At 42.4% G+C, this 25260-nt stretch overlaps 1 protein-coding gene across 5 annotated transcripts in view; it reads left to right on the top strand.

Annotated features, from left to right (window-relative positions):
* The first annotated feature begins 13510 nt into the window (after positions 1-13510).
* Positions 13511-25260, top strand: part of LOC147312089 (neuropilin-2-like) — a 96048-nt gene continuing 84298 nt past the window's right edge. For all 5 annotated transcript variants that reach the window (XR_015125289.1, XM_086265690.1, XM_086265691.1 and 2 more), the window contains exon 1: positions 13511-14311. Coding sequence is in view for 4 of the 5 variants with exons in the window: in XM_086265690.1 (XP_086121816.1) it covers positions 14236-14311 (76 nt within the window). In the remaining variant the exon portion in view is untranslated. The remainder of the gene's footprint in view (positions 14312-25260) is intronic.

Raw genomic sequence — 25260 nt, 5'->3', positions numbered from 1 at the left:
TAAAGACGAGGAAGAGAGAAGCAAATGGAAAAGAAGAAAACATAAAAGACTGAGTTACAGTGGTCTTCTTCATCCCTCTATCTTCTCCTTTCCGTCTACACTCTTCCTCTATCAATAAATCTGCTAAATGTACTCTTATCTTGGAAAGGATGCATTGCTTGAAAGCGGTAGAGAGAATTTAGGAGGACAGGGAGAGAGCGTTTGCAGATAAGCATATCTGAAAAAGAGTGAGAACACGATGGTCAGGGAAAAACTGGTTTGGCAGTTTTTCTGTCGGATTAACTCCCCTGCCTTTAAAACAGGAGCAGCACGTGGCCACGTCCCACAGAAACAGGAGTCACAATACGACATCCGACATAAATTCAAGATGGTTTAGTGCACAAAGTTTTTGCAGTCTCACACAAAGAGTTCATGCACACACACAGTTTCCTTCTAGTAGTCTTTTAATGCTGACTGGGCTTTTTCTGATAGGTGAATTAGACAGTTGGGCAGCGTTTCTTTAGCATGAGGGAGAAAATCGAGGTGACGACACTGCACAGAGCACGAATGTACAGAGTGGAAACTGTTGAAACAACAAAAAAAGAGAGAAACAGAAAAATAATGAGAAAACTGGAGAGAAGAATTTTAATTAGTAACAGATTTCTGTGACATGAGAAATGTGCGTGTGGTAAATTACACTGCAGCTCATTTCTTACACAAATGCATCAGGACATCTTCTTTATGAATAAAAGCAACTTTGTGGCCAATTTATGCACATTTTTCAGATTCCACTTAATGTGTGACTGTTATTTCCAACGAGCTTAGACAGCTCATAAATCTTTGAAGTCGTGTGATTTTGAGACAATCGAGTTGCCGTTCACGTGCGACTTTTATTGTCTGGCCTGCTGCTGGTCAGCAGTTTAATGACCTCTGAGCTTCTGACCCAGAATTCAGCGTGACGGTTTAATGATCACACACGATCACTCCAGATCTCTGTTATCAATCTAAAGGTGACCTGACACAGCACATGTTACGCTCCCATGGTCGAGTGTGTGTGTGTGTGCGTGTGTGTGTGTGTTGCCTTTTGTGTCCACTCAGAAACAGCACACGTGCTCAGTCAAGCTTGTATGATAGCATTATAGGAGTGCGCGTGCGTATCTGTCTTCAATCTGTGTCATCAAGCCATTCAGTGTGTCATTGTGCGTGTTTGGTGTCTGTTAACACACTTTAGTAGGTCTGGGAAATGAAACAGCTGTTGACCCCCCCCCCCCCCCCCCCCCCCCCCCCAACACCACCACCCATCTCCTGCACTGATCTCAGATGCTGTCCATCAGCCAAAGCTCCTCAATCAATTAGTGTCCACTAATATCTGTATGTGTGTGTGTGTGTGTGTGTGTGTGTGTGTGTGTGTGTGTTTGTTGCACGGGGGTAACAGAGGATGCAGTCAACCATGTCAGTGAAGTGGCCCCAAATGACATTTGTGGGCCAGTATAGCAACCCTTCATTTCCCCTTCTCATCTATTCTTGCTCAGTACACACACACACACACACACACACACACACACACACACACACACACACACACACACACACACACACACACACACACATCCAGATCCACACAAACTGGTTTTTTTCTGCACAGCAGATTATTATTGTAATCTGACAATTCCAGGTGTTAAATCTACCAGCTGCAAGAAATAGGATTTTACAAGAAGCATCACATTCCATCCATCCGTCCGTTTTTTTTTTTTTGTTTTGTTTTTATCAGGTCTCATCAGCTGTCCCACCACCACAAATTCATCCATCCACCCATGCGTCCAGCTAGTCAGCTAGCCAGCCATCTGTCTATCCTCTCCTCTAAAGCAGACAGAAAAAATGGGATTTTCTCCAGGAACCAACTTTGTATTCCTCCTTTTCCCCCAATCCTCCTTCCATTCACTGTCTATCTCTGCCAGATTGCGAAAATAGGATTTTCCCTGGAAGTAACTCCAATTATTATATCACCTCCTCCCCCTTCTAGTCCTCGCTGCTCTCCCTCCCTCTGTCCTATAAATAGATACCCAGCTACAAAACTGCATTTGTTCGCTGGTAACTCCCTCTCTAATTGACATCATCACAGTCTTGATATTTAAGTTATTTTATTTTTTACATTTTAATTTAGTGTTTCTGGAGGTGGAGTTATTTTAAATCTGTGATTGCGAGCATATGTCATCCTCCCACTTTTTTTCATGTTTGTTCCAAAGAAATAGCTGCTAACTTGCTGCCTGCCAGAGTGAATCATCGTGTTATTATACTGTAGCGCATTAAAGGCACCCTATTATGAAATAAAAAGTTTTGACCTTGTTAGCATGCTTGTGTTTGTCTGTTTTTTGATATGCTGGAGCAGAGCAAGCAGCCGTGACAGCACCATGGTGTGTATGCATTTCATTTGGACTCACAAGTGTCTGTTGCTGTTTTGCTGCCCTGCTGTCTGTCCTCTAAAGCAGAGACAGGTGAAGGTAAGACTGCATTGCTCAAGCTGACACCAGGTCATTCCATTGCTGTCGATGTTAAGAAGTGTTAATCTGAGTAAATGCTTTGTTCTCCATTGTACTGCAGGTATTGTGGGATTCTGAAAGCACCCTGTGACCTTTTCTCAGCACCCTCTCTGTATTTTCTCCTCCTGTTAAGGTGTAGCGCTACAGATGCGCTTTTTTTGGCAGGAATGAATTATTTTCATGCCAAATATATAGTTTTGATAAGGGGAGTTGAGGTTTTAGTTGTTTAAACAATGACTGGATAAGAACTGTAACCCATTAGTACTTCACTGGATTAAAAAGCCTGACTTCTGCCTTTACATGAACGCTTGTTAAAGTGATTCCTTGAAAATTATGTAAATGAGAATCCTGTTTCTGGAATTGGCGTGCACCCCCCTGAAAAAACCACACTGAATAATCTTGTTTCCCCTCTATAACCTGATTACTTAAATTCATGCAAATGCACCGTGACCACTGAATTTGGCACCGTGGAAATCTGGTGGCGCAAAATTCTAATCTGGCTCAGATTTTTCCTGCAATGCAACGTTTTGTGCACATTCCTCGAAGAAAACGGCGTAATTCGACCGACATCACTGCTGACTTGATGAAGGGTTTAATCGGCGCGACTGTTCAAACCTGAGCGTTATGTTTACCACAGTGTTTTGGGTTCTGTGCCGTGTTTTTGGCACTTTATGAACCATTAAGCTCACAGACGTATGACTAAAGAGAGTCCCTCGCATTTTTTAACACTGTTATTTTCAGTCTTAACACTGCTTTTGTCCAATATCCTTCTCCATCTCTCCTCGCCCTGCTCCGTCTGCTTTTAGCTTCTTATATTTCTGTATCAGATATGATAGTCGTGACATTTCTCTATCCCTCGGTTGTTCCAGCCTTCCCCATCATATTCCCCCAATCCTACAGGAGTGGCTGCATGAAGGTCAAAAAAGTATATATATATGTTTTTTAAATCACCTATAGGAGATGGAAATGTCACATGTACTGTATATGAGCTGGTTACAGCAGACTTAGTGCATGTTGTTCAAACATGCTCTTTCTAAGAACAAGTCCCCAGGTAAGAAAAAAGAGGCCCTATTGTGCTGTGAACCTTTTATCTGTTTGTGAGTGTGGACAACAGCTTGATGAGTTCAGGGTGTTAACAGTCAGGATTAGCACACAGAGGGTAGAGAGGACAGGAAGCACAGAGAGGTGCCACAAATACTGTAACGCACAAACAAACACACACTGATACAGTTTGTGTAATGAGCCTCTGAGGGGTTAGAGGCCACTTAATCAGCGTTAGGTTTCCTGACCCATCATTTATCATTATCAGGCTGCTCTCTCTCCACATTTGTGTGCGTGCATGTGTGCTTTTGTGAGTTCATGATTAAGCTATTAACCATAATCCTATCAGTGTGTGTCATCTAAGACAGACAAGAGTCACCCCACCAAGAAAACCACTGCTATTGTGCTTCACACAGCCAGAAGGCTCCACTCGTCAAACACAGACAGACTCACTAACAAATCCCCTAAGGCTGTTGTTACTGATGATGTCATTAGACAGAGAAGGATGCTGGGATCTCAGCATCCTGTCATGTGTGTGTTCGTTCTACATACTTGTGAGCAGTGACCCGTTCTTCTCTTTAATTCCAGGGTTACAGTTGAGCAGCTTGCCCATAAACAGGTCCGCCCTTTGTTTCCCTTTAACAATACCACCATACATATGAGTGCTCTGTCTGCAGATGGAAGGTGGTGGATCGTGCAAACGGTGCATGCGTGCATCTCTTCCCCATAAGTAAAAGTAGAGTTAGTTCTAATTACAGAAACTGTGTCGGCAGTGGCTTAAACAGAGAAGAATGGGGCGACCAATGAAGTGATCTAAAGTTAGAATAATAATAGAGTGAGGGGAACAATGGAGGGTGATGAAAAGGGGTGTAAAGAGCGTAAAGGGCTTTTTTCTTCCCCCCTCACTGTAAGCTGTCTCGTCAGACAGTGACTGATGCTGCTAAACACAGCGCCTCAGCTCTCACACGGAAACCACGTGACTGTAAAACTTCAGCTTCACAGGAAGGAGGCTGTGTTCAGACTGATGTCCCGAATTAGTGCCTTTATTTGGAAGTGCGGTATTTTTCTCTACCATCGGATAAAATTCGAATATTTAAGGCTGCAGCATGTTTATGAAAAAATTTTGGTTGTTTGCGACGGTTCTGTGATTACTTAGACATAATTCATCAAAGCAATCAAGAGGAAACAGACATGACATAGTTAACCCTTTAATGCCAAACGTATCATATCTGATATGAGTTTCTGTGAGTCATCAGTGTGATTTCTTTGCCCTGAAAAAAGAAAAAAAGTAACAAAAATGCCTTCTGTAGCAAAAATGACACAAACTAAACTCATATGTGCCAATTTATATTGGATTTATTTTTTCACATTTGTCAGAATGTTCAATAAAAACCTTTTTTTTTAACATTTTATTTTCTCTCAGTTCTTTGATGCTTCACCCTTTAAAGGGTTGAAATCTGCATGACAACCAAGAAAAAATAAAAATGTGTTTTCATTTTCAACAACTCAGCAGATAAAAGTCATTTAGAGACTCACCTGTAGAGTCGACGAGCGTAAAACAAGTTATTAAAATAAAAACTCTAAAGCTGTGAGCTAGGATTTCTTGCTTGCCGTACAATTTATTCTTCTTAAACAATATGAATATCAGTTTGATACCCACTCCACATGCCGACGAGTACTTACAGAGTCAGTTTGACATCTTAGCAGCACCTGCTTTTTCCCCACTGTGGAACGCTAAGCTACTAACTGCTGCTGCTGCCGTGCTACCAGCTGAGTCAAACATCCAGAGAGGACACTTATCTCCAAACCACACAGAGAGAAAGAGAGAAAAGAAATGGAGGGAGGGCAGTGGGTAAATAAATATAGATATATAGCAAGAGAGAGGAGTAAATGAGAAAGTCAGGCAGAGTGGAAGAAAATGGTATAGGATGAAAGAGGCCTGCAGACAGAAAAAGTTCTACAAGGAAAGCAAAGAAATTGTAAAAGAGTGGAAATAAAGAAGAACGAGAGGGCAAAAGTTGCACGATGGAGAGAAAGAAGATAAAAGGGAGAAAGATGGAAGACATGAGACGCTTGTAAAGAAAGCCGGACAATACAATTTTTAGAAAGAGTGCAGGCATCATTCACAAACTCCCCGCAGCTCTGACGGCCGACTGTGATCAATGAATGTCTGTGTGTGGGGTTGTGCGTATATTAGTGTCTCTCTATCGTCTTTGTGTCCTTGCTAATAGCTGAGTGGACTCCCTGCAGTCTCCACAGGCTGTACTGTGATTATCGCTGCTTAGCTGCGCACCCACACAGAAACACACACGCATGCCGACACAGCTCTAAACGAGTATGTCAGTGTAGCGCGTGTTAACTGTTGACACACTAATTTACGGTGGCCTCCCATAAGATCTGCTCAGTAATATGGCTTATTGATGAGGCCGCGGGGAGTGTGTGTGTTTCCATTACTGAGAATTTTCAGCATGGGGCTAAATGGGTATTAGTGGCGTGTGTTACTGCAAATTTTGATATTAATCTGATACCAAATACATACTGAGCTAGTAACGCTGATAGCGTCATACTTTCAACAAAAGATAACTTTCAGCTTATAAGGGCAGCTTATGTAGGGGAGAGCAGCGTGCCACGATTGTGTCAGGGTTTATTACACCTGGATTCAGTTGCTGTGTGCGACCCCCAATCACAGCAGATGGCCCCGCCCCTCCCTGAGCCTGGTTCTGCTGGAGGTTTCTTCCTGTTAAAAGGGAGTTTTTCCTTCCCACTGTCGCCACAGTGCTTGCTCATAGGGGGTCGTATCATTGTTGGGGTTTTCTCTGTGTGTATTATTGTACAATATAAAGTGCCTTGAGGTGATGATTTGTATAAATAAAACTGATTTGACTCTGTGTGTTTATGAGACTCGCTGACAGATGTGGGTGAGGTATCATCATTTCGTGTGTGCCACATTGTTGTTACAGAGTCCCTTTTTCCTGTTATTCAGTTTTTCTGGCTTTGTGCTTGGACCATATTTATGACTGTTGATTTTAGGAGAGAAAATAAAAGAAGAGATGAGAGGTAACCTGATTCACGATGTGGGAGAGATCTTAGACAGGAAATTTCATTTTGGACTGCGGTGAAAACCTGGACGAAGTGCAGCCCTGCAGAGTCCCCGGAGCCTTCAGACGTCAACAGGTTGACACTACACACACTTACTCAGAGATAAAAAATATCTAGCACTCTGACAGCTTCCAAATATGCACTCAGAAATCTTTAAAGTCGTTGACATACAGACACTTGCCCAAACATTTACTCCCTGGCACGCTCACAGGCACAAATGAGGAGAGGTTGATGGACACAGTGCTGCTGATCCCTCTTTGGTGGCTTTTAGAAAAGCAGTTTCAGAGCGTTAATCAGAGGGGATCAAAAAATCTGGGGAGAGCGCTGCCCTGGGCCCTTGCAGGCAGGACTAGCTGAGTGTGTGAACAGTTTGTGTGATTTTCATTTGTTCCCAGCAGACCTGGCAGAGCTGAACTTGATTCCTGGGATCTAATTTCTTTGGAGGAGGGCTTTGAAAAAACATGGATATTGCTGATATTAGAAAGAGGAAAAAGCCAAGGAGCTGATCTACATCATTCACCTCCCAGGAAAATATGCCTTCCACTCCAGGTCCTGGGAAAACAGATTGGGGAGATGTGCTGTTTTGATGAAAAACCAGGAGTGAAAATTAGAAATAAATATTGAAAGAATAATATTTATAAAGTACAACGAACAAGAAAGAGAAGGACACGATTAATGTGCGAAAGGAAAAAAGTACAGAGCAGACGTGAATGGAAAAGAAAAGCCTAAAAATAAAGAGGTGGCAAAATAAGAGACGTGACGCTGCAGAGCGATGGTGCTGACGAAAACACAAATTGAGAAAGCAATGGAGTGAAAGACATGAATTCATGAAATCATTCGTCAGAATAAGTGAACTAGAAAGAGAGAATAGCAGAGGTGCAGCGTGTTGGCGAGGTGTGGACATTGCTTGTCGACAAGACCGCCGACAAGTTCTTCCCTCGACGCAGAGCAGGGATCGCCTTACCCTCGGCTGGCTTCACAGCTCTGCAGAAACACTGTTTATAAGGATGCGGTGATGTTTTACCCAGCAGGTCGGGTAAAAAGATCAGGACTGTGGAACGTGTAACAGTTACTAAATAGCAGTAAATGATTCATCATGGCCACACTCTTGAAATGTAGCATCAGTGACTTCTTATACTTAAGACATCTGTGTTGTTACCTGCAGGACTAACTGACTCAGGAAACGTAGAGAGAGAAATGCAAACATGCTAACGTCATAGCTCAGTGTTGCGTTACAGTGTTTCCTCTGTTGTGATAAAAGTTACACAATTTATTTATTATAAATCAGAAGGAGGGAAACGTGTGCTCACTGTTCTGCTGCACTTTAATCATTTCATGTCTTTAAAAGATGTTTTCAAAGACAAACTTTCAGTCCACGCGATCTCTTTGCTGAACACACTGAGCACACACTTGGTTTCTTTCCCCACATTTACAATCAAACGCTGAAATCCTGTAAAGACACAGACTGTCTGTCACACTGATTTTCCGTCTCCATGAAGGATCAGGCTGAACAGTAAACTTCAGGTCTGGAAATCAAAGCCGATGTGGGGAAAACTGTGAGCTGGTGAAAATGTGTTAACTTTCAGTGCTGCTCTCTTCAAGGCGCAGGCCTTTGTTGTGGCTTTACACACTGAAGTAAACTTCTCATCTGCGTTTGAGGTGTTGGTGGCGTTTGGAGCCGCTGTAATATTTGCAGTTTACTGACAAATATTATGTCTTGCTGCGTTATTTGTAACAGCACACAATCAAAGAATCTGGACTATATTTTTCTGATGACATTTCTAGTTTACCGATCACTCAAACAATGTTCTGAACATGATTGCTATTCCCTCCAAAAATCCAAGATATCCGATCCAAGATGATATTTCTTTCCATCGAGTCTTTGGTGCAAACGGTCTGACCTATTCTAGCATCTTTGAACTTTTTCTTATTTCATTTTTATCTTAATTTATTTAACTGTTTTAAAGTTAAATAAGTTAAGATAAAACATTTTTAAAATCTTTTCTTCAAAACATTTTACAGTCTATTTAATTCATTCATTAAACACACAAACTAATGGCTGAACATCTGGATTTAGGAGCTCAGGAGTTCATACAGTCCAGACACTTTAACACCTGCTCCACAGCTGGCAGCTGTAAGGAAACAAATATTTATGGCAAATGCATCAATGAGAGAAATGCCAAAGCATCAGTGCATGGTAATGACTCTTTGTAAACTAAATAATAAACAATGGTAAGTGTCTTAGATATATTTGTACCCCCCAAATGTCACTTTATCGTGACTCCAAGTTGTGTTGTGCAATCAAATGTACCTTCATCACAAATTCCATAGACAAAAAGCAATATGTGGCTGGGTTATTCATAGACTTGACAAAGGCATTTGACACTATAGATCATGATATATTAATAAGAAAACTGGAACGTTATGGTGTCAGAGGGGTAGTTTTAGATTGGGTCCGGAGTTATTTAAGTGACAGAAAGCAGTTTGTGAAAATAAATGGTGGTTGCTCCTTATGTATGGACATTGCTTGTGGTGTACCCCAAGGGTCAGTTTTGGGTCCAAAATTCTTCAACTTGTACATTAACGACATCTGTAAAGTGTCCAAAGTATTAAAAATGGTTCTCTTTGCTGACGATACAAACATTTTTTGCTCTGGTGATGATCTGCAGAATTTATTGGAGGATATGACTAATGAAATAAGTAAAGTGAAGTTCTGGCTTGATAAAAACAAATTATCATTAAATTTGAATAAATCTAAACTTATATTATTTGGAAATAGTCGTTTAAATACAAATGCAAAGATTCAAATAAATGGTGTTGATATTGAAAGAGTCAGTGAAAATAAATTTCTGGGGGTAATAATAGATGAAAAACTTAACTGGAGAGCTCACGTAAGATATATTCATTCCAAAGTATCACGAAGCATTGCAGTACTAAACAAGGCAAAACAGGTATTCGACAGAACATCACTTCATATTCTCTACTGTTCACTGGTTTCACCATACTTAAGCTATTGTGCAGAGGTCTGGGGCAATAACTATAAAACCACATTACATTCACTTTTTACTCTTCAAAAGAAAGCAATTCGAATCATCCACAATGCAGGTTATAGGGAACATACAAACTCACTATTTTTGCAGTCTGAAATATTGAAAATTGACGATATAGTGAAATTCCAAACAGCACAAATTCTATTCAAAGCAAAAAATAAAGAACTGCCAGGTAATATTCAGAGTATGTTTTTTTTTGAAAGAAGGAAGTTATAATTTAAGGGGTTTTTGTAACTTCAAAACAATGAAGGTACGTACTACAAGAAAAGGCTTTTGTGTTTCTGTTCAAGGAGTGAAACTATGGAACAAACTGAATATGGAATTAAAGCAATGTCCAAACATAAAACTGTTCAAAAAGAGTTATAAAAATATGATCTTCTTGATCTATAAAGAAAAGGAAAATATTTAAATTAAGTGAATGTCTCTATTTAAAAACAAACAAACAAAAAATTCATGATGTGATATTATAGTATATAGTATATCAGAAATCTGTTCACTATTTTTATTACAAATTATATCAGTAAGGAAGCTGACTAAATATTCACTGATAATTTATGGGACATGGGTGGGATTAAATAAGTGTATACTTCTTCCCACTCCCTTTCAACATGTAAATTAATCAGAATGTTTTTTTGTATGTAATTTGTATAGTATATTTTTTTTCTCTCATTTCTTTTCTAAATGTACTTGTATATTGTTCACATGTTGAAATAAATTACCAATCAATCAATCAATCAATCAATCACAGGCAGGTGGTTCTCTGAGGTGGAAACACTGGCACGGTTGGTGCTGTGAACAAACCAGCAACAAGTCTGTCAGTTTCCCCAAAACTGAGTCTCGATGATGTCATTGGTAACTTCTTGGAAACCCAGTCGACTGTTTGGCAGGCGGCAAAGGTGTCATGGATCAGCAGAGCCTAGTTTCACAACACTGTGTCAGTCATAAAGAAGAACGAGCGGAGGGGAAGTCCAGAAGGTTTGAGCTCGTGTGGCGCGGTGCTGTGGATAAGCTGAAGTTATTTTTCCCGCCAACTGAAGGATTCTCAGACTTCCAAAGATTTTCCTTTAGCATCCTCTGCTCCCGTCCTTTAAAAAAGAACTAAACTAAAATCCACTAAAAAAAAGACATTTTTCAGTCATATGCAAAAGCTGAAAAATGTTTAGGAATCAAGACTTAGAGTTAAAAACTGCTGCTGAACATCTTAGCTGCTGCCTGACTGCTCAGAGTAAATCATGTTTGCAAACCGTGACTCTGAGCGCTGGGACAGACGATACAGCGACATTACCACGTGACTGCAGTGCGCTTTCATCACCTGACAGATTCCAGGGGACCGGACCGGTTTCGGTTTCAGTGGAAAGACACAGCACGAAAAAGGCAAGACGGGTGAGAGTGGCAGGTTACAGAGGTCGTACACTAGAGGGACCCGAGCAATGAGAAGGGTGACAGTTACTCACTCTTTCCCTCACCCTCTCTCACACACACACTGAAATCTGTCATGGAAAAAGAACTCAATACCTTTAGGCCTCCGGAGATGTTAGAAAACATCTGAGTGACTGTATGCGTGTGGTGTGTCGCTGCTCTGAGCTGAGATCACTGATTTACCTTTATTTTGCTGATTGGAGGACAGGAAACATAAATATAGACTGAACATTTACCTGCTTCCCTACGCGACTTTGATTTGGGAAAACAAAATCCCCACATCCCCCTTTCAGGCTGCTTGTTCTCAGAAACTCTTGTGTCAGAAGAAATATAAATATTTGGCACATGATGTAAAACGCATCGGCAGCCGTGTGATTATCGTCTCTGTAATAAAGGAGTTTTGATGGGGTTTACTTCCCACATGAGTTTTTTCACTGAGTGGTCAGTGGTGAGCTCAGCTGCGTGGATCCGTGTGCGAATTTGTGTAGGGTGTGTCCTGGGAAGGCAATGCAAAGAGCTAAGATTGGATTGGTTTTTTAGACCACAGGCTTTGGTGTTGCTAAAACCAACACCTCCCACTGACATCTATTATACTGCAGGGAGTGAGCAAATGAGCGAGGGAGGGAGAGAGAGCGTGCACGTGGAAAGAGAGTGAAGTGGTTTTAAGTCTTAGTGCGTGTTCAGTAAGTAGACAGAAATCCAGTCACCTTTCCATTCAACTTCATTACCACTGCAAGTGTGTGTCAGCACATGTCCATGCTTGTGTGGTGAAAGCGTTTGTTTGCATGCGTCTGTATAGCTTTCCTGTCTGTCCTCCGCCCCTCGTTTAGATTCTGTTCAGCACTGACCCATGTGCCCTTGGTAAACAGCTTTTTGCCCTGGCTTGTAGACAAGGGCTTATGTGTTTGCATAAAGGTGTGTATGAATTTTTGCATCCCGGAATTCAGCCTTTAAACCACAACGGCCGCTCTGCATGACAAGTAAACCTCTCTCATAGTAATCCCGAGTCAAAGTTTACCGGAAGATTCCCCTTCGTTCTGATTGGTCTATACATGCAAACCATACATGGATCAATGTTTCCCCTGTAATGCTGTAAACCAGCACCAGGTACCTTAAATCTCCTGGTGCTATACTACAAAGCTCATAAAGCTGTGCTGTGGGCATCTTCTCTCCCAGTTTTCTGCCTCTCTTCTTTCAAACTCGATTCCCTTTAATACCAGGAGGACTGGAGGAAGACATGTGAGCAGAAAGGCGAAAGTATGAAGCCACAGAAAGAGAATGAAGTGGAACATTTTGGGGAGAAGGCAGAAAGAAATGTGGTAAAATGAAAGAAATGGTGAGAGTGGGAAAGATATGTTATCGAGGGCCAGAGCGGGTGTTCCATACCACAGACTTATGTTCGGTGACTTATCAAGTCAATGGGAACAATATAGTTTAAATATTCTCCAAGATAATACGAAAAATATCTATAAAAAAATTCATGAAACCAAAAATGAAGGTGTAATTCAATATAAGTATGCAAATGAAGATGAAAACCTTTCAATAGTTAAAAATATACAAGACAAATTATTATCTGAAAGCATGAGAGACGTGGTATGGCTCATCTCGCTCGGGCGCCTCCCTGTGAGAGCGGTGGTAAAATGGAGTTGTTTTGTTACCACCATGAAATGTCCTATGACAGACTGTGATAAAGATGAGACCCTAGAACATCTCCTATTGGATTGTTATAGGACAACTGAGATCAGGCAGAAAATGACAGAAATTGGCTATGATGTGGATGTTAATATTAAAGCAGTTAAATATGGTTTGTTTAAAGAAAAAATGTGTGACGACAAAAGGAGACTCTTTTGGTTAGTAATGTGTGTAATAAACACACATATTTGGAAAACTCGTGCCAAAGGAGTACTTGAACAAAAGATGATAAGTAGTGATGTGGTGAGTAAACATATCATTACAGACCTGCGGAGAAGACGAACAATGGACCTGAAACTTGGGAAAGTTTTCCCCTGGAACGAATTAAAACTGTAAGTCTTGTGAACGTTGTGTGGACTCAGATGCTAGATTTTCCTCCTTGTTTCTCCCTTTTGTATGTGCTCATGGTTTTGTATATGTAATTGTATGTGTATGTGCATTTTATATGTAAACTTATTTACTTTAAATAAAGTTGGAAAAAAAAAAAAGAAAGATATGTTGGAGGTAAGAGATGGTCAGAGAGAGAGAGGAGATGAAATTGCTCTTTAATCAGTGAGGGGCTATATGGAGGCGGGCCGAGGTGCCTACTGTAATCCGATACACGCGCACGCGCACTGCGTGCACGCGCACCAAGGCAGGGGACTGAGTGAGCGGTCCTGCTCGCTGCCACAAACCCGGCGGAGAGTGGAGGGAAAGGAGCGCGTGCTACCGGGAGAGAGAGAGAGGGAACAGGGCAGAGCGTCTGAGCGCAGACACGCACAGTTGTGGGAGGACAGCGGAGAGGCACCACGTTTCTTTCTGCCTACCAGCTTTACGCACGCAGATCGAGCTGCTCGGAGATCCTGCGTTGTCTTTTGCGCATGAACGGACCATTACCGGGAAACTAGATCGGAACACATTTAATTTCCTTACCAAGAAAATGCGCCTGAAGATATTTGCATAAAACAATTGGAAATATTTTTAATCCAAGGAGGAAAGACGCGAGTTACTTTTCCCCGTTTCCGTCGCAGTTAGCGCTCTCTGATGATCTTTTTGGTTTCTAGTTAATTTAAAACGCACAATTTTCTTTATTTACTCTGCTGATCTGTTTCCCTGCGCTGCCGACTGTGCGCACAGCAATGGATTGTAAACCGTGTTTAGAGTTCAAATTGCGTTTCTAGACAAGTTGCTCTGGTTGAGGAGAAGTGGCGGCACGCACTCACACTGCATGAACTGTTTATTTTCTCCGGCGTGTTATTCTTAGAGAGTCGGGTGAACGCTGTCCGGCTTTTGGATTTTGGACACAACCGTGTTGCACGTTAGAAAAACAGATAACTGTGGAAACGGTCAGGGAAGTGCGACTTGGAGCCGTGTGTCAGATAAAGCAAATAAAACCACACAGGAGGAGAAGACGTGTTTTATTCTGAGGGAGAAAGATGGATTTATTCGTTTGGCTCTGTGGATGTATTTTGGCTCTTCTGTTACCTTCAGCGGTAAAAGCCGGGGAAGGAGGTAAGTTTGATGCTGTTGCTGTCCGCCTAAATCCAAGCGTCACACAAGGTGTAAAAAGAGAAAATAAGAGCAGTTACACATCACAAAACGAATAAAAGTTGTTTTCTTTCAGTGCAGTGAAAGTAAATTCAGGGAAAGCATCATTGCGCAATTGGTGACTACGGGCTCGAGCCAAATCTCCGCTCCGTTCCAAGTAATGCGCTGAAACGGCGCACTGCTGAGGGACGTTGATTACTTTCATCACATTTAGGAGACAGACCCGCGCTGCTGGACGGCCTGTGAGCCAGCTCTCTCGGTCCGGTGCAGGGACAAACGTTAGGAAGTACGAACGGGCAACAGAAATTATTTTGTCACGATGACTTTACAGATGAAGTACCTTCGTCACCAGCCGTGTTTTTTAAAAAAAAAATTTAATCCAGGGCTGATTTCGAAGGGATGCTGGTTTAATCAGCGTTGATTTTATCGTCTTAAAAACATCAGTAACGACGTTCAGTAATAAAAAGATGACAGATCGAAATCTTCTGTAAATTCCTGTCGGGAGTAATTTTGTTGTCAGCAGTTCTTCTTCCAGCACGTTTCCATCTCTTGCGCTCTTCTAAAATTCCTCGAAACTGTTTTTACTAAAAGGAAAAAAGCTGAACGCATTTCTTTACGGTGACTTCCTGTCATTCCGGGAGCGCGGAGAGGTGGCGGCCGGTGTGACGGGACTGCTGCCTCCGTGTACCGGAGGTCAGGTCCGGCCCGGCGCTCCACGGAGGCTCGCGTTCGCTCCCGAGCCCGTGTGAGCGACGGGATTTGCGGCTGTGTAACCCGACCACGAGTTCACCTTCGAGTGCATAAGCGGGAATATGATGTGAGAAGGGAACACGCATTTGCTTTTTACTCTCTGTTAAATGTGGAGAGGCAGAATCTATCGCTGTGTGCGTTTTCGTCTCCAGACAACCTTTACGCACGAGGAGGATAGCCACAAAAATCTTTTTCCATATGTGAACTTGATGCACAGACGACGTTTTAAGTCTCTTTGGTTACAACGAACCTACTTGTCACCACATAAAACACTCGTTACCCAAAGTTTCTGTTACATCGTCACAGGCAGGGGTGTATGGGGAGTTCGACTCAGCTGATGGACACTCAGGACTCCGAGTGGTCTGACTCAGTTTACGTAAATTTAAGAGCTTAGCTACTGCGGCCTTTACCAGGAGACTGATGACTTTTGTTTTCGCTGCACACACTGATTGTTAGCACTGGTTTCTCATTGCTGCCTGTGCAAAGACCTGAATACTTGGAGATATACTTCTAGTCTCTCCTCGAGTTTCACTTTCTGCTTTGTGGTGAATGCATATGTGTAAATCTAGAGAGAGAGAGAGAGAGAGAGAGAACCGAAAGGGGGTGGTTGCAGGGAGGTTGGTGGCATTCGAGGTTTTACTGCCTTATTCCGGAGGGCTTTTGCAGATCTCATGACTTGGATTGAGTGGCCCTGATTGCCAAATGTTGTTTTGGAGAACCACAGAAGTACAGAAGGCACAGGGAGGACATTCTTTACATACAATTCACTTCTGATGTGAGAAACTGTACGGTGGAGCATCCTGCTATCTGTGGGCATTTTTACATTAGGTTAAATCTGAACTAGTAATTTAAGGCCTGTGTGAGGTGATGTGAATGTTCAGATTATTAATACTATAAATAATTAAAAACTGCTGACTTTGTGCAAAGCATGCAACGGTTCTGAGGCTTTCCTGTCCAGAAGAAAGAACAGCGGGTCATTTGATCAGCAGTTGTTTGTCTTAAAATTAGTCACATTTATATTCAACACCAAAGCAGGAAGTATGTGCTGCAGTCCAGCACAGGAAACATTCAGATGGAAACTCTGTGGCATTCAAGGAAGATGAATGAGGTGTTTAACTTCAATGCCACTGACTGGAGTTTGTTCTTTTTCCAGCTAAATGATGCTGACAGTGGGGTTAAATATGAGAACATGTTGATATTCTGTTCTTTTTTGACCTCTTACTTTATGTTTGCTGACAGCAGGTGAAGCCTGATTTTCCTGGGGACCCCCTCGAGCTCCCCTCGAGGTTTCCCTGCAGGTACACTGAGCATCTCTGGAACAAACACACACATTTTGAGCAGTAGGATATGCAGAATGGAGCTTTCTCAGCAGTTAACTTTTATAGATGCCTCTACTTTGTTCTCTCTGGAGAGATGAGCAAGGAAAGCATAGTGAGACTAAGAAGTGTATATATAGAGAGACGCGGGAGGGATGGAAGTACAGAGGGAGGAAGTAACAGAGACAGCAGAGACAGAAACAGGCAGAGGGAAGCAGCAAAAAGCAGTGAACGAAACGGAAGAATGATTTTTAGCCTCGCTGTTTGATCCTGTTTCTTCATTCCGTTTGATCACAGCTGTGCCTGGAAGGGAGATAAACGGACATAATTGGCCACTCAAGACCAGCTGTCTGCCTCCATAGTGTCTCTGCTGAAATATGGTGGATGATGAAACAGGATCACCATGATACTAAGTGTAAGAAGTGTGCTAGCGGTACGCATTAAGGTTTGGTTTATGTGATTGTTTTTGATGGCTCCAACCGGCCTGGTGTGATTTTAAAAGTCTGAGCAGTGGGAAGAATTTCCGGAGGTGAAGTTAACAGCTCCATTTACATGCAGGGGGATAAATAAGAACGTCTGGCAGACTTAAAGGCTTACCGTCTAGCAGGTGCTTCACCATCCACGTGAAGATGTTTTAGTTTGGTCGCTGAACATGAAACAGCTTCTCCTGTACGTGCACCGTGTGCTGTGAGTGTGAGTGGGTCTGTGTTTCCCGGTGGGGTCAGCTCGTAGTAATTAAATGTTACATCAATTTGGGTCATAATGCTTTGTAAGCGTCAGTTGGCCACCAATAAAACAAATCATCCATGTCATTCACATAATGGGGTTATAGCTCAGAACCTAATGAACTGACTCGCTGCCACAAACAGTCATTCCACGTAATTACAAATCCAGGTTTTAACCTGAAACACTGCAGATATTAGAGTACGCAAATATGAATTCAACAGTATTTTCTATAATTGCACAGGCCTTTATAGAGCTGTGTAAAAACTCAAACAGCCTGCTTATCATTAAGAGCAATTAACGATCCTTAAATCAGCTTCCTGGTGAATTTGTGTGCATTCTCCATAATCTGTTTGTTTTGAGTTATTCTTTTCTGTCATATTTGTCGACTGATCCACTGATTCTGAGGGAAGGAAAACAGAAGATTATGTGTAACGTGCGAGCTTTCCCCAACATGAATTGGAAACTTTTCTCCCCATAAAGTACACGCAAAAAATGGAGCAATAAAAAAAATGAAAGAGATGCATTGAGCAAGAAATCAGGAGAGTTTGGACGTGTGCAAGAGAGAAAATGAAAGGGAGAAAGTATTACGGGGCATTAGTGAAATAAGAGGAAGGCAGCAGAGTGTGAAGCAGTATTTGAGTGGAGCCACCTGCAGTAAACTAACCCAGATTTATTCTTCTCTGAAACGCACAAGAGAGTTTCTGGGCAACGTACTGCACATTTTATTAATAAATATGTACTCCTATTATGATACACTGAAGGTGAAGGATTTAATTTTCTTCATGTGATCTTGATAAGTATAAAATGACATTATAATAAAGGGATGTTTGACACTGAATATGAAATGTTGCTTTACAGATGTCAGGGAACAGATCGGACTAAGCGTTGCGTTGGCCTGTGATGGTCAGGTTTATTAAAACATTTTATCAGATAGCTGAGTTTGCCGAGCTGGTGCAGGTGACACCTTAGAGCTGATTTCATTTTAATCATCTTGCAGGCAGCAGGTGTTTTCCACCAGGCCTCAGGATTAAGCGTTACACGTATTCATCAGGGACTCAGATCACCACGGCGGCTTTTTTTCCAGTTTTTTAAAAGAAACAAACAAACAAAAACAAATGCATTACATGCCACTGAGCCGTGCAGCTAGAAGAGAAACAAAAATCACATGCATCAAGCACGATGACATTAGTCTCTCAGTCATTAGAATAATGATAGCCTAAAAACAGAGTGGTTTTTCCATCGACATCAACAACCTAGCTGCAATGAGCGAATAAACATTAACCCAATTAACCTTTGGCACAGTCGCCCCTTCTCTTTCTCTCCTCTCATCTGTAAAAGGGAAAGGACAATTAGTGGGTCCAGCAGGATGTTCTAATTACAGTTATCATGCCATTAGTAAACTGTTAGTATTCTAGTGTCTTCATTGGCCACTGGTAATGACTGGAGTAATTAGAGAGGATGCTGGGAGCGAGTGGGTGTTCTTGTGTTTGCAGCCTTGTGAAGAACATTTGTCCTCAGAGGGAAAGGGAGATCATGGAAATCTTTCAAATGAGGATATTTGCCTGTTCCCACTTCTTTTAAAATCCTCGCACACAAAGAAAAACCTGTGTGTGTGTGTGTGTGTGTGTTTGTGAGAGAGTAAGCCAGGCCTTCTGTGTCTGCAGCAGTCCCTCCGGAGCGCTGTGGAACGAAGCCACAGGTTGTTTTCCTTTTTCTCTCCTCGTCACACCGAATCATCCTGTTGTTTTCTACTTTTCATGGCACTCCAGCTCTTCTTTAATAGTGCGCTCTGTGTCTTTCTCCACACCTCCCTCTGTCAGTGTTTTCCCTCACCCCGATTAAGAAACCTCCCTCACCTTCTTTTAGCCCCACTTTGCCACGGTGGAAAATCTCTTTACTGTTTCAGCCGCTCACTTTCTGTCTGGTCCCTGGAACTCTGTCAGTCTGTGTTTTCTCGTACTTTGGAGATCCATTCACACGACTCGCTAGAGACGCTCATTCATACGCTGCTTAAAAGGAGCTCTTTTCAGTGACTTAAAGGAATACGTCACATTTACGGCCCACCGATCAGCAAAAACATTCCTTACATAATCAATTTTTTTATATACAAGATACAGGATGATTGATAGCAGCCTTCACTACAATCATAATATCAAAGTTAGCAATTTTATTCAGCCACACAGCAGGGCTTAGATGTAGCTAAAGAGATTAAAGAAGATATTGACTAAAAAATGTCGAAATATATGAAAAGTCTGTGTTAAATGTGCAATACGTCAGATCACTGGCTTGGAAACACTAAATTTCTGATAAAAATGTAAAGAATGACCAGTTATGTGACGTGCATGCGATGTAATGCAGCGACAGCTCAAATCATTGCAGACTTCAGTCCAGCACACAAAAATGAAATGTGGTGCAGGCCAAAGACCAGTTTTGTATTTTCTAATCAGTCTTTAGTTTGACCTTTTGTTTTTTAATTCAGTGTAGTTTTTATTAATGCCGTCAGCGTTACTCTCGTTAACGCCAAATCTCCGTTAGCGAGTTAACGCGGATCCCCCCGTACGTGGGGCTGCACGGCGCTAACGCGTTGATGAGCTAACCACGCTAACGTGTTGATGCCGTGCAGCCCCGCGTGGGGCGATCCGTGTTAACTCGCTAACGGAGATTTGGCGTGTTAATGCGGTTATGGCATTTTAAGGAGATTAACGCTGACAGCACTCGTTTTTATTGCTTTCAGTGTTAGTTTTGGTCTTTTTTAGTTGTTATTGTATTAAAAGTATATGTCAGAGGTGAGATTTAGGGAAACGAGTGCACGTATTACAATAAAAACACAACTTTTTGAAAGCAGTGACTCCAGAGTCTCACTAATCACAGCCATCATCACCTCATCAGGCAAACGAATTATATTTTCTCCACATTTGAGTTTAATTCTTGTTCATTATTTTGTTTTAGTTACTAACAACAACCATTTTTCTTTTTGCACAGTCATCGTCAGGTCGGTAAACACATGGATGGATTTGCATTTGCAGCCATTAGAGAGCCAGGGTTTATTTTTCACCTTGTACCGCCTCACCTGCACTTAGAACGTCTCCCACAGCCATCCATCAGCATCAGCTGACACTCCCAGCTCCAAACTCAGATCTTTAGCTTCTTCAGTGATAGCTGGCACACTCACACTGATGTTTGTTTGCTTAGAGAACTTAAGGACAGTCGGGTCAGACCAAAGCAGCACCAATAAAAACAACGACTCGAGGAATTCTACTGACTGCACCTTTAACGGTCTCCTTCCCTCATGCTGCTCTGCCTCTGAGAGTTTTTCCAATTAGCCGCTGCTGCTCTGGTATTGATCTGAAGTCTTTCTCTGTGTCTTATTTTGTCTATTGTTAGATTCTGTGTCTACTGTCTAAAGCCCCGTAGATCAGGGTGTGCCTTTGCTCCTGAGCAGAGAAACTTGATCTGATGTCGGTGCTTTTTCTGTATCACACGCTCAGCTTTTTTTATGAGTCACTTTCTCCCTTCTCCTCATTCTCCGATCGCGCTTTCCTTTCTTTCAGATCCTTTGTAGTCTTCCACTCATCCCTCCCTCTGCTTTACACAGATATAAACACACGCTCACTCTGTGGTTTTCCACTGAGTCTTAATGCAGGGCACCTGGAGAAAACAGCCCCACCTGTTTGTGTGTCTGTGTGAGTACAGTATGTGTGTGTAGGTTATAATTTTTTTTGGTCCGGTGAGCTTTTTCTGAGCTGCTGACTTTCTCCTTTCAGCTGATGAGAGACAGATGTTCTTGCATTACTCTCCCTTTCTCACTTTCATCCAGCTCTGGCTTTTTCTCCTTTGTTCTCTTTTCTCTTTCTCCGTCCATTCCTGAGGTTTCCCAGGTTTGGGGGACTAAAAGCACCTGGGTATGATCCAAACAACACATTTCACTTTGTTATTTTCAGTGTCTGTCATATTCCCAGAGTCACACCAAAGGTTTTTAATTGTGTTTGTATCTCTAACGTTTAAGGATTCAGTGTCTGCAGCTTTTGTAGGCGTTTCACAATGTTTGTAAATAGTGAATGAAATGCAGAGAAAGATTGGAAAACTGCAGATGCAGATGGCCAGAACATACTGATAAATTTAAGGACCCGACTCTTTAAAGGTCACCGTAACGAGGTCGCAAGTCTCACGCTGCTGTTGGTGGATAACAGGTTGATAGTTTCTGAACAAGCTTTCTGGTTAGCTGACACATTTTCTTGCTTTCATAACAAACACTCACTAAACCACTAATGCTTTCATGACGGGGTCGGACCGGCATGAAGAAATGTGGACTCTGACAGATTGGCAAAGTTCTCGCAGACAAGCAAATCGATTGCTGCGAGCTGAAAAGTGTCTGTTTAGAGTCAAATCAGACTCCCTCAGAGGGAAAACGAATCAGTAAGAGCTTAAAAACAAGGTCAGAAAATTTGCATTTGGGGCCAACAAACAAGGATCTGGTTCAACTGTGCGAACCAGCTTCATGGAGAAGAGTGTGCACGAGTTTGGGTCTGTGGGAACTGTCATAGATTCCTCTGTGGGTACATCTGAGTGTATGTGTGTGCTGAGGTGGGAATGTGGGGAAAAGTTGCTGAATAGGTGTTATCAAGGATGCAATACTAAACGGCAGAGAGCCATAAATAATGCAATGACCTGTCTTATATCTGTGCTCGACTGCTTAGCACCATTTACTGCTGCTTATCGTGTGTGTGTGTGTGTGTGTGTGTGTGTGTGGTCTGTATTCAGAATGGGGATGTTTAGTGGTTGCATTTGTTGTGAATGTGTGGTGCAAATACAGCCTCTCCCTGAAGATCACACATGCTGATGCGGTTGAGAGAAAAGCTTTACTGTGTGAAAACGAGGGTCAAGAGGAGGAAAGTGTTTGGATAAGGCAAGGACACACTGCGCCAAAGAATACGCCGATGTTTTGATATGGCGCCTTGTGAAAGTACCCGCTCGGCGCTGTAGTATCGGCCAGAGCCTAGTTTGATGCTACGCTGTAGGATTAGACCAAATGATAAAAAACCAAGTCAGACAGGACTTAGCGCTGATTCAGGTTTCCACGGTACTACAGTCACTGTAGCCTCTTTTCCACTAGCTAGCTTTTCCCTAGTTTTCCATTAGGTGGTAGCACTCCTTCACAGGAATCAAACGGCAACGACGCACATGGCCACACCCAAACCTGGAGTCCGACCGAAAGCTGCAGGCCGAGCAGCAGGCGCACCATCGCCTCGATGTCCTCCAATCTTGTGTTGTGTCGCATAGAAATGACATCACTGGACTTTCAATAAGTGCCCCTCAACTGTAATGGAAACCAACCATTACAGTTGAATCAAATCTAGTGGAAAATACGCTTAAACCTATGAAGAGAACCTCTGCTGTTATAAACTCTACTCTCTGTGTTAGTGTAATAAAAGAAAAACGAGTAAAGCAAGCATTGCTGTCTCCCGTCTCCTGTCGCCGGCAGCTGCTGCACTCATCCTGTTTGCCCAGCCCCACTTCACCAGGATGGACCGTCACCTTTGCAGCTGCTCGCAGCAGGCTGCTCTGTGACGATTAAAGGATGATTCTGTCTTTAACCTATTTGGTAATTCTTGACGTGAAGTCAGGCATTTCCCCCACTCAGCATCTTCTCTGTTCTGACACACATTGCACTTTTTTCACAGCGTGCACGTCTGGGTGGGGAATACAAATTAGGATTATAGCAGGTTTGCTTTTGGAAGCTGTATTTATGCACCTCCCTGTTTTACAGACATAAACCCGGAGCCGTGTCCCTCCCTTTGCACGCTGGCCTGTCGCTGCAGGGGCCTGACGTTTCACCGGCTGTATATTTACATGTTTCGTGTGCAATATGAAATTCATCATGAATGGCACTTCATTCTAAAGGATCTGATGTCATCCGTGCCCTCATCGCCTCAATTTGTGTCACTCTCTGCTCTGTTTGGATGCAGTGTTTGTTGAACGACTTTGTGTATGTGTGCACGTCCGGAGATTAATAGACCCTTAAAGTAAAGCAGACACTATACTTCATGCACACACGGCACCTGCCTAAATATCACACCGGCCTTATTCATCAGACACTTGGAGGTGCTGTCTTTATCGGCCGTATGCCAGAGGTGAAACAGGGAGAGGAGAGGTAGCGAGACTCAGCCAGAATATATATATATGTATATTTAGCATTTAGCTTTAGCGGCTAACACCTGATACCAGAGCTAGCCTGTATCAGCTGACAGCTCAAAATCAGCTGATACCTTTATGCACATCCTATTGGAAAACCTCATATAGAGAATGTTATGCTACAACTGCTGCTACCTCTGCAAGCCACTTTGCAACCCACCTCTACTCCAGTTTCTCCTTTTCATGCCATTTTTGTCAGTGTCTTATGTCTTTTAGATGCCTGCTCTGTACCAAGAGTTTAGCCCCCCCGCCCACCTTAAGATCCCACATGTGGAAAACAGAAAACTATGGATTTCAAATAGGAATAACCTTATTTTAATCAAAGTGGTCCTAAAGGATACTATTACAATGACGGAGGCAGCTCCTGAGGTAAATGCTGAAGTGTATAGTTGCACAGGTATTTGTTTAAAGCATCCAGCCAACTTTAACCACAAATGATTCATGTGTAGCTGAGTCAACGTCTGTGGAAAGAACAATTTGGTCAGCTATTAAAAACGAAAATTTAAAAAAACAACCTCTGGATGTGCCAGAGTCGATTTCCTTATCCTTCAGATAACATCCAAGCAGGAGTTCATTTATTAGTCAGATTTGAATCCGCAGTCATTGATTTTACACCCCTTGCATCACCTCTCCAAGAGTTTTCATTAGCTACGTTTAGCAAAGCAGCGTGTGCTAAAAGTGGTGTTTGGCTGATGTCGTTGTGAGATTCCAGAGTGGTTAAACACTAATCCAGGTGGTGCTGAGATGAAATCCATCTGGCTGGGTTACATCGCCCACGTAACCCTACTCCTGTACCACTGTATGTCAGGAGGACATAAACAGGACTCGTTGGTTCTCAGCGCCAGAGACCAAAGAGAGGCAGGCAGAAATGTTGAGATACGGAGCGGTTATCACTAATTGTTTGCAGACAGAGTGAGGTAGACACCAGATACAGATGCCAAAGTGTCACTCACGGTGTGCGCTGAGCGCTGAAGTCTTACCGGCTCTTTAATCCTCTCTTACTGACTGTCTGATACGCAGTCAGCCATGTGAGCGTGGCAACAAAGTGATATTTTCGACGTGCGTTTTTGTTTGACCTTTTCTTTTAATTAGTTTCGAAGATGGTGCCCGATAAAGTGTTTATGCGTGCGTGTATTAATGTTTGCATATGTTGACTCCACTCAGAGTAAGTTTACAGTAGCCACACTATTAATAGCTATGGCTTTAAAACATGCTGCATTCTGCCGAGCAGTTTGACTTGGCTATGTCATCCCTCTCAGCACAGTGGCGATAAATAAAACGTCACGGCCCAGCGGGTGAGATCGTAGCAAAGACAGCTCACCTAACCTCCTCCTGCTGCTCTTCCTCTGCTTTTTTTCTTTTGAGGCGAGTTTCTTGATGCATATTTAGTCACGGCTGAGAGAGCAATAAGCTGCTGACTATCAAGAGCTTGATTGTGAGTTTGTTTTTCCTTCTTTTGAAAACAGGAAATTATTTTTAGGGGCTGCTCACCGGCCAAATATTTCCCATCAAGCAGCCGGCGCTCACAGATGCTGTTTTCACTAGAATAACCTGGCCTATTGTAGCCATCTTTTCTTCCTCCAAAATATTTGCAGAAAATCCATCTGCTTTGTTGGAGATGCTCTGATTGATCACATTTTTGGTTGCTGAAATTCTTCCCTGGATATTTGAAATAATAGTCTCTTTTTTTTAAACAAAAAGCACTTACTATTAATTTTCTGCCAGTGCAGAAGAACAAGTTACTCGTGTTATATACTTTAACCCTAACCTGGATCACTTGGGTGGATGTTATTTTGGAGCAGACTAAAAAACGTGGCGGTTGACTGTTCTCTGTCTGTCGCTGGCTCAGACTGCGCCATTATATCGGACTCAACAAAGCTCGCATTCAGCACATACTCGCCACGATGGTTTAACTTGTGTTTTGCAGAT

This window comes from Aulonocara sp. 'chitande type north' Nkhata Bay, linkage group LG16 (genome assembly GCF_057382095.1).
Source record: "Aulonocara sp. 'chitande type north' Nkhata Bay isolate Kocher_YH1m ecotype deep benthic linkage group LG16, A_spYH_male_GT1.1, whole genome shotgun sequence".
Taxonomy (NCBI): domain Eukaryota; kingdom Metazoa; phylum Chordata; class Actinopteri; order Cichliformes; family Cichlidae; genus Aulonocara; species Aulonocara sp. 'chitande type north' Nkhata Bay.
This window is presented reverse-complemented; position numbering and strand designations above follow the sequence as displayed.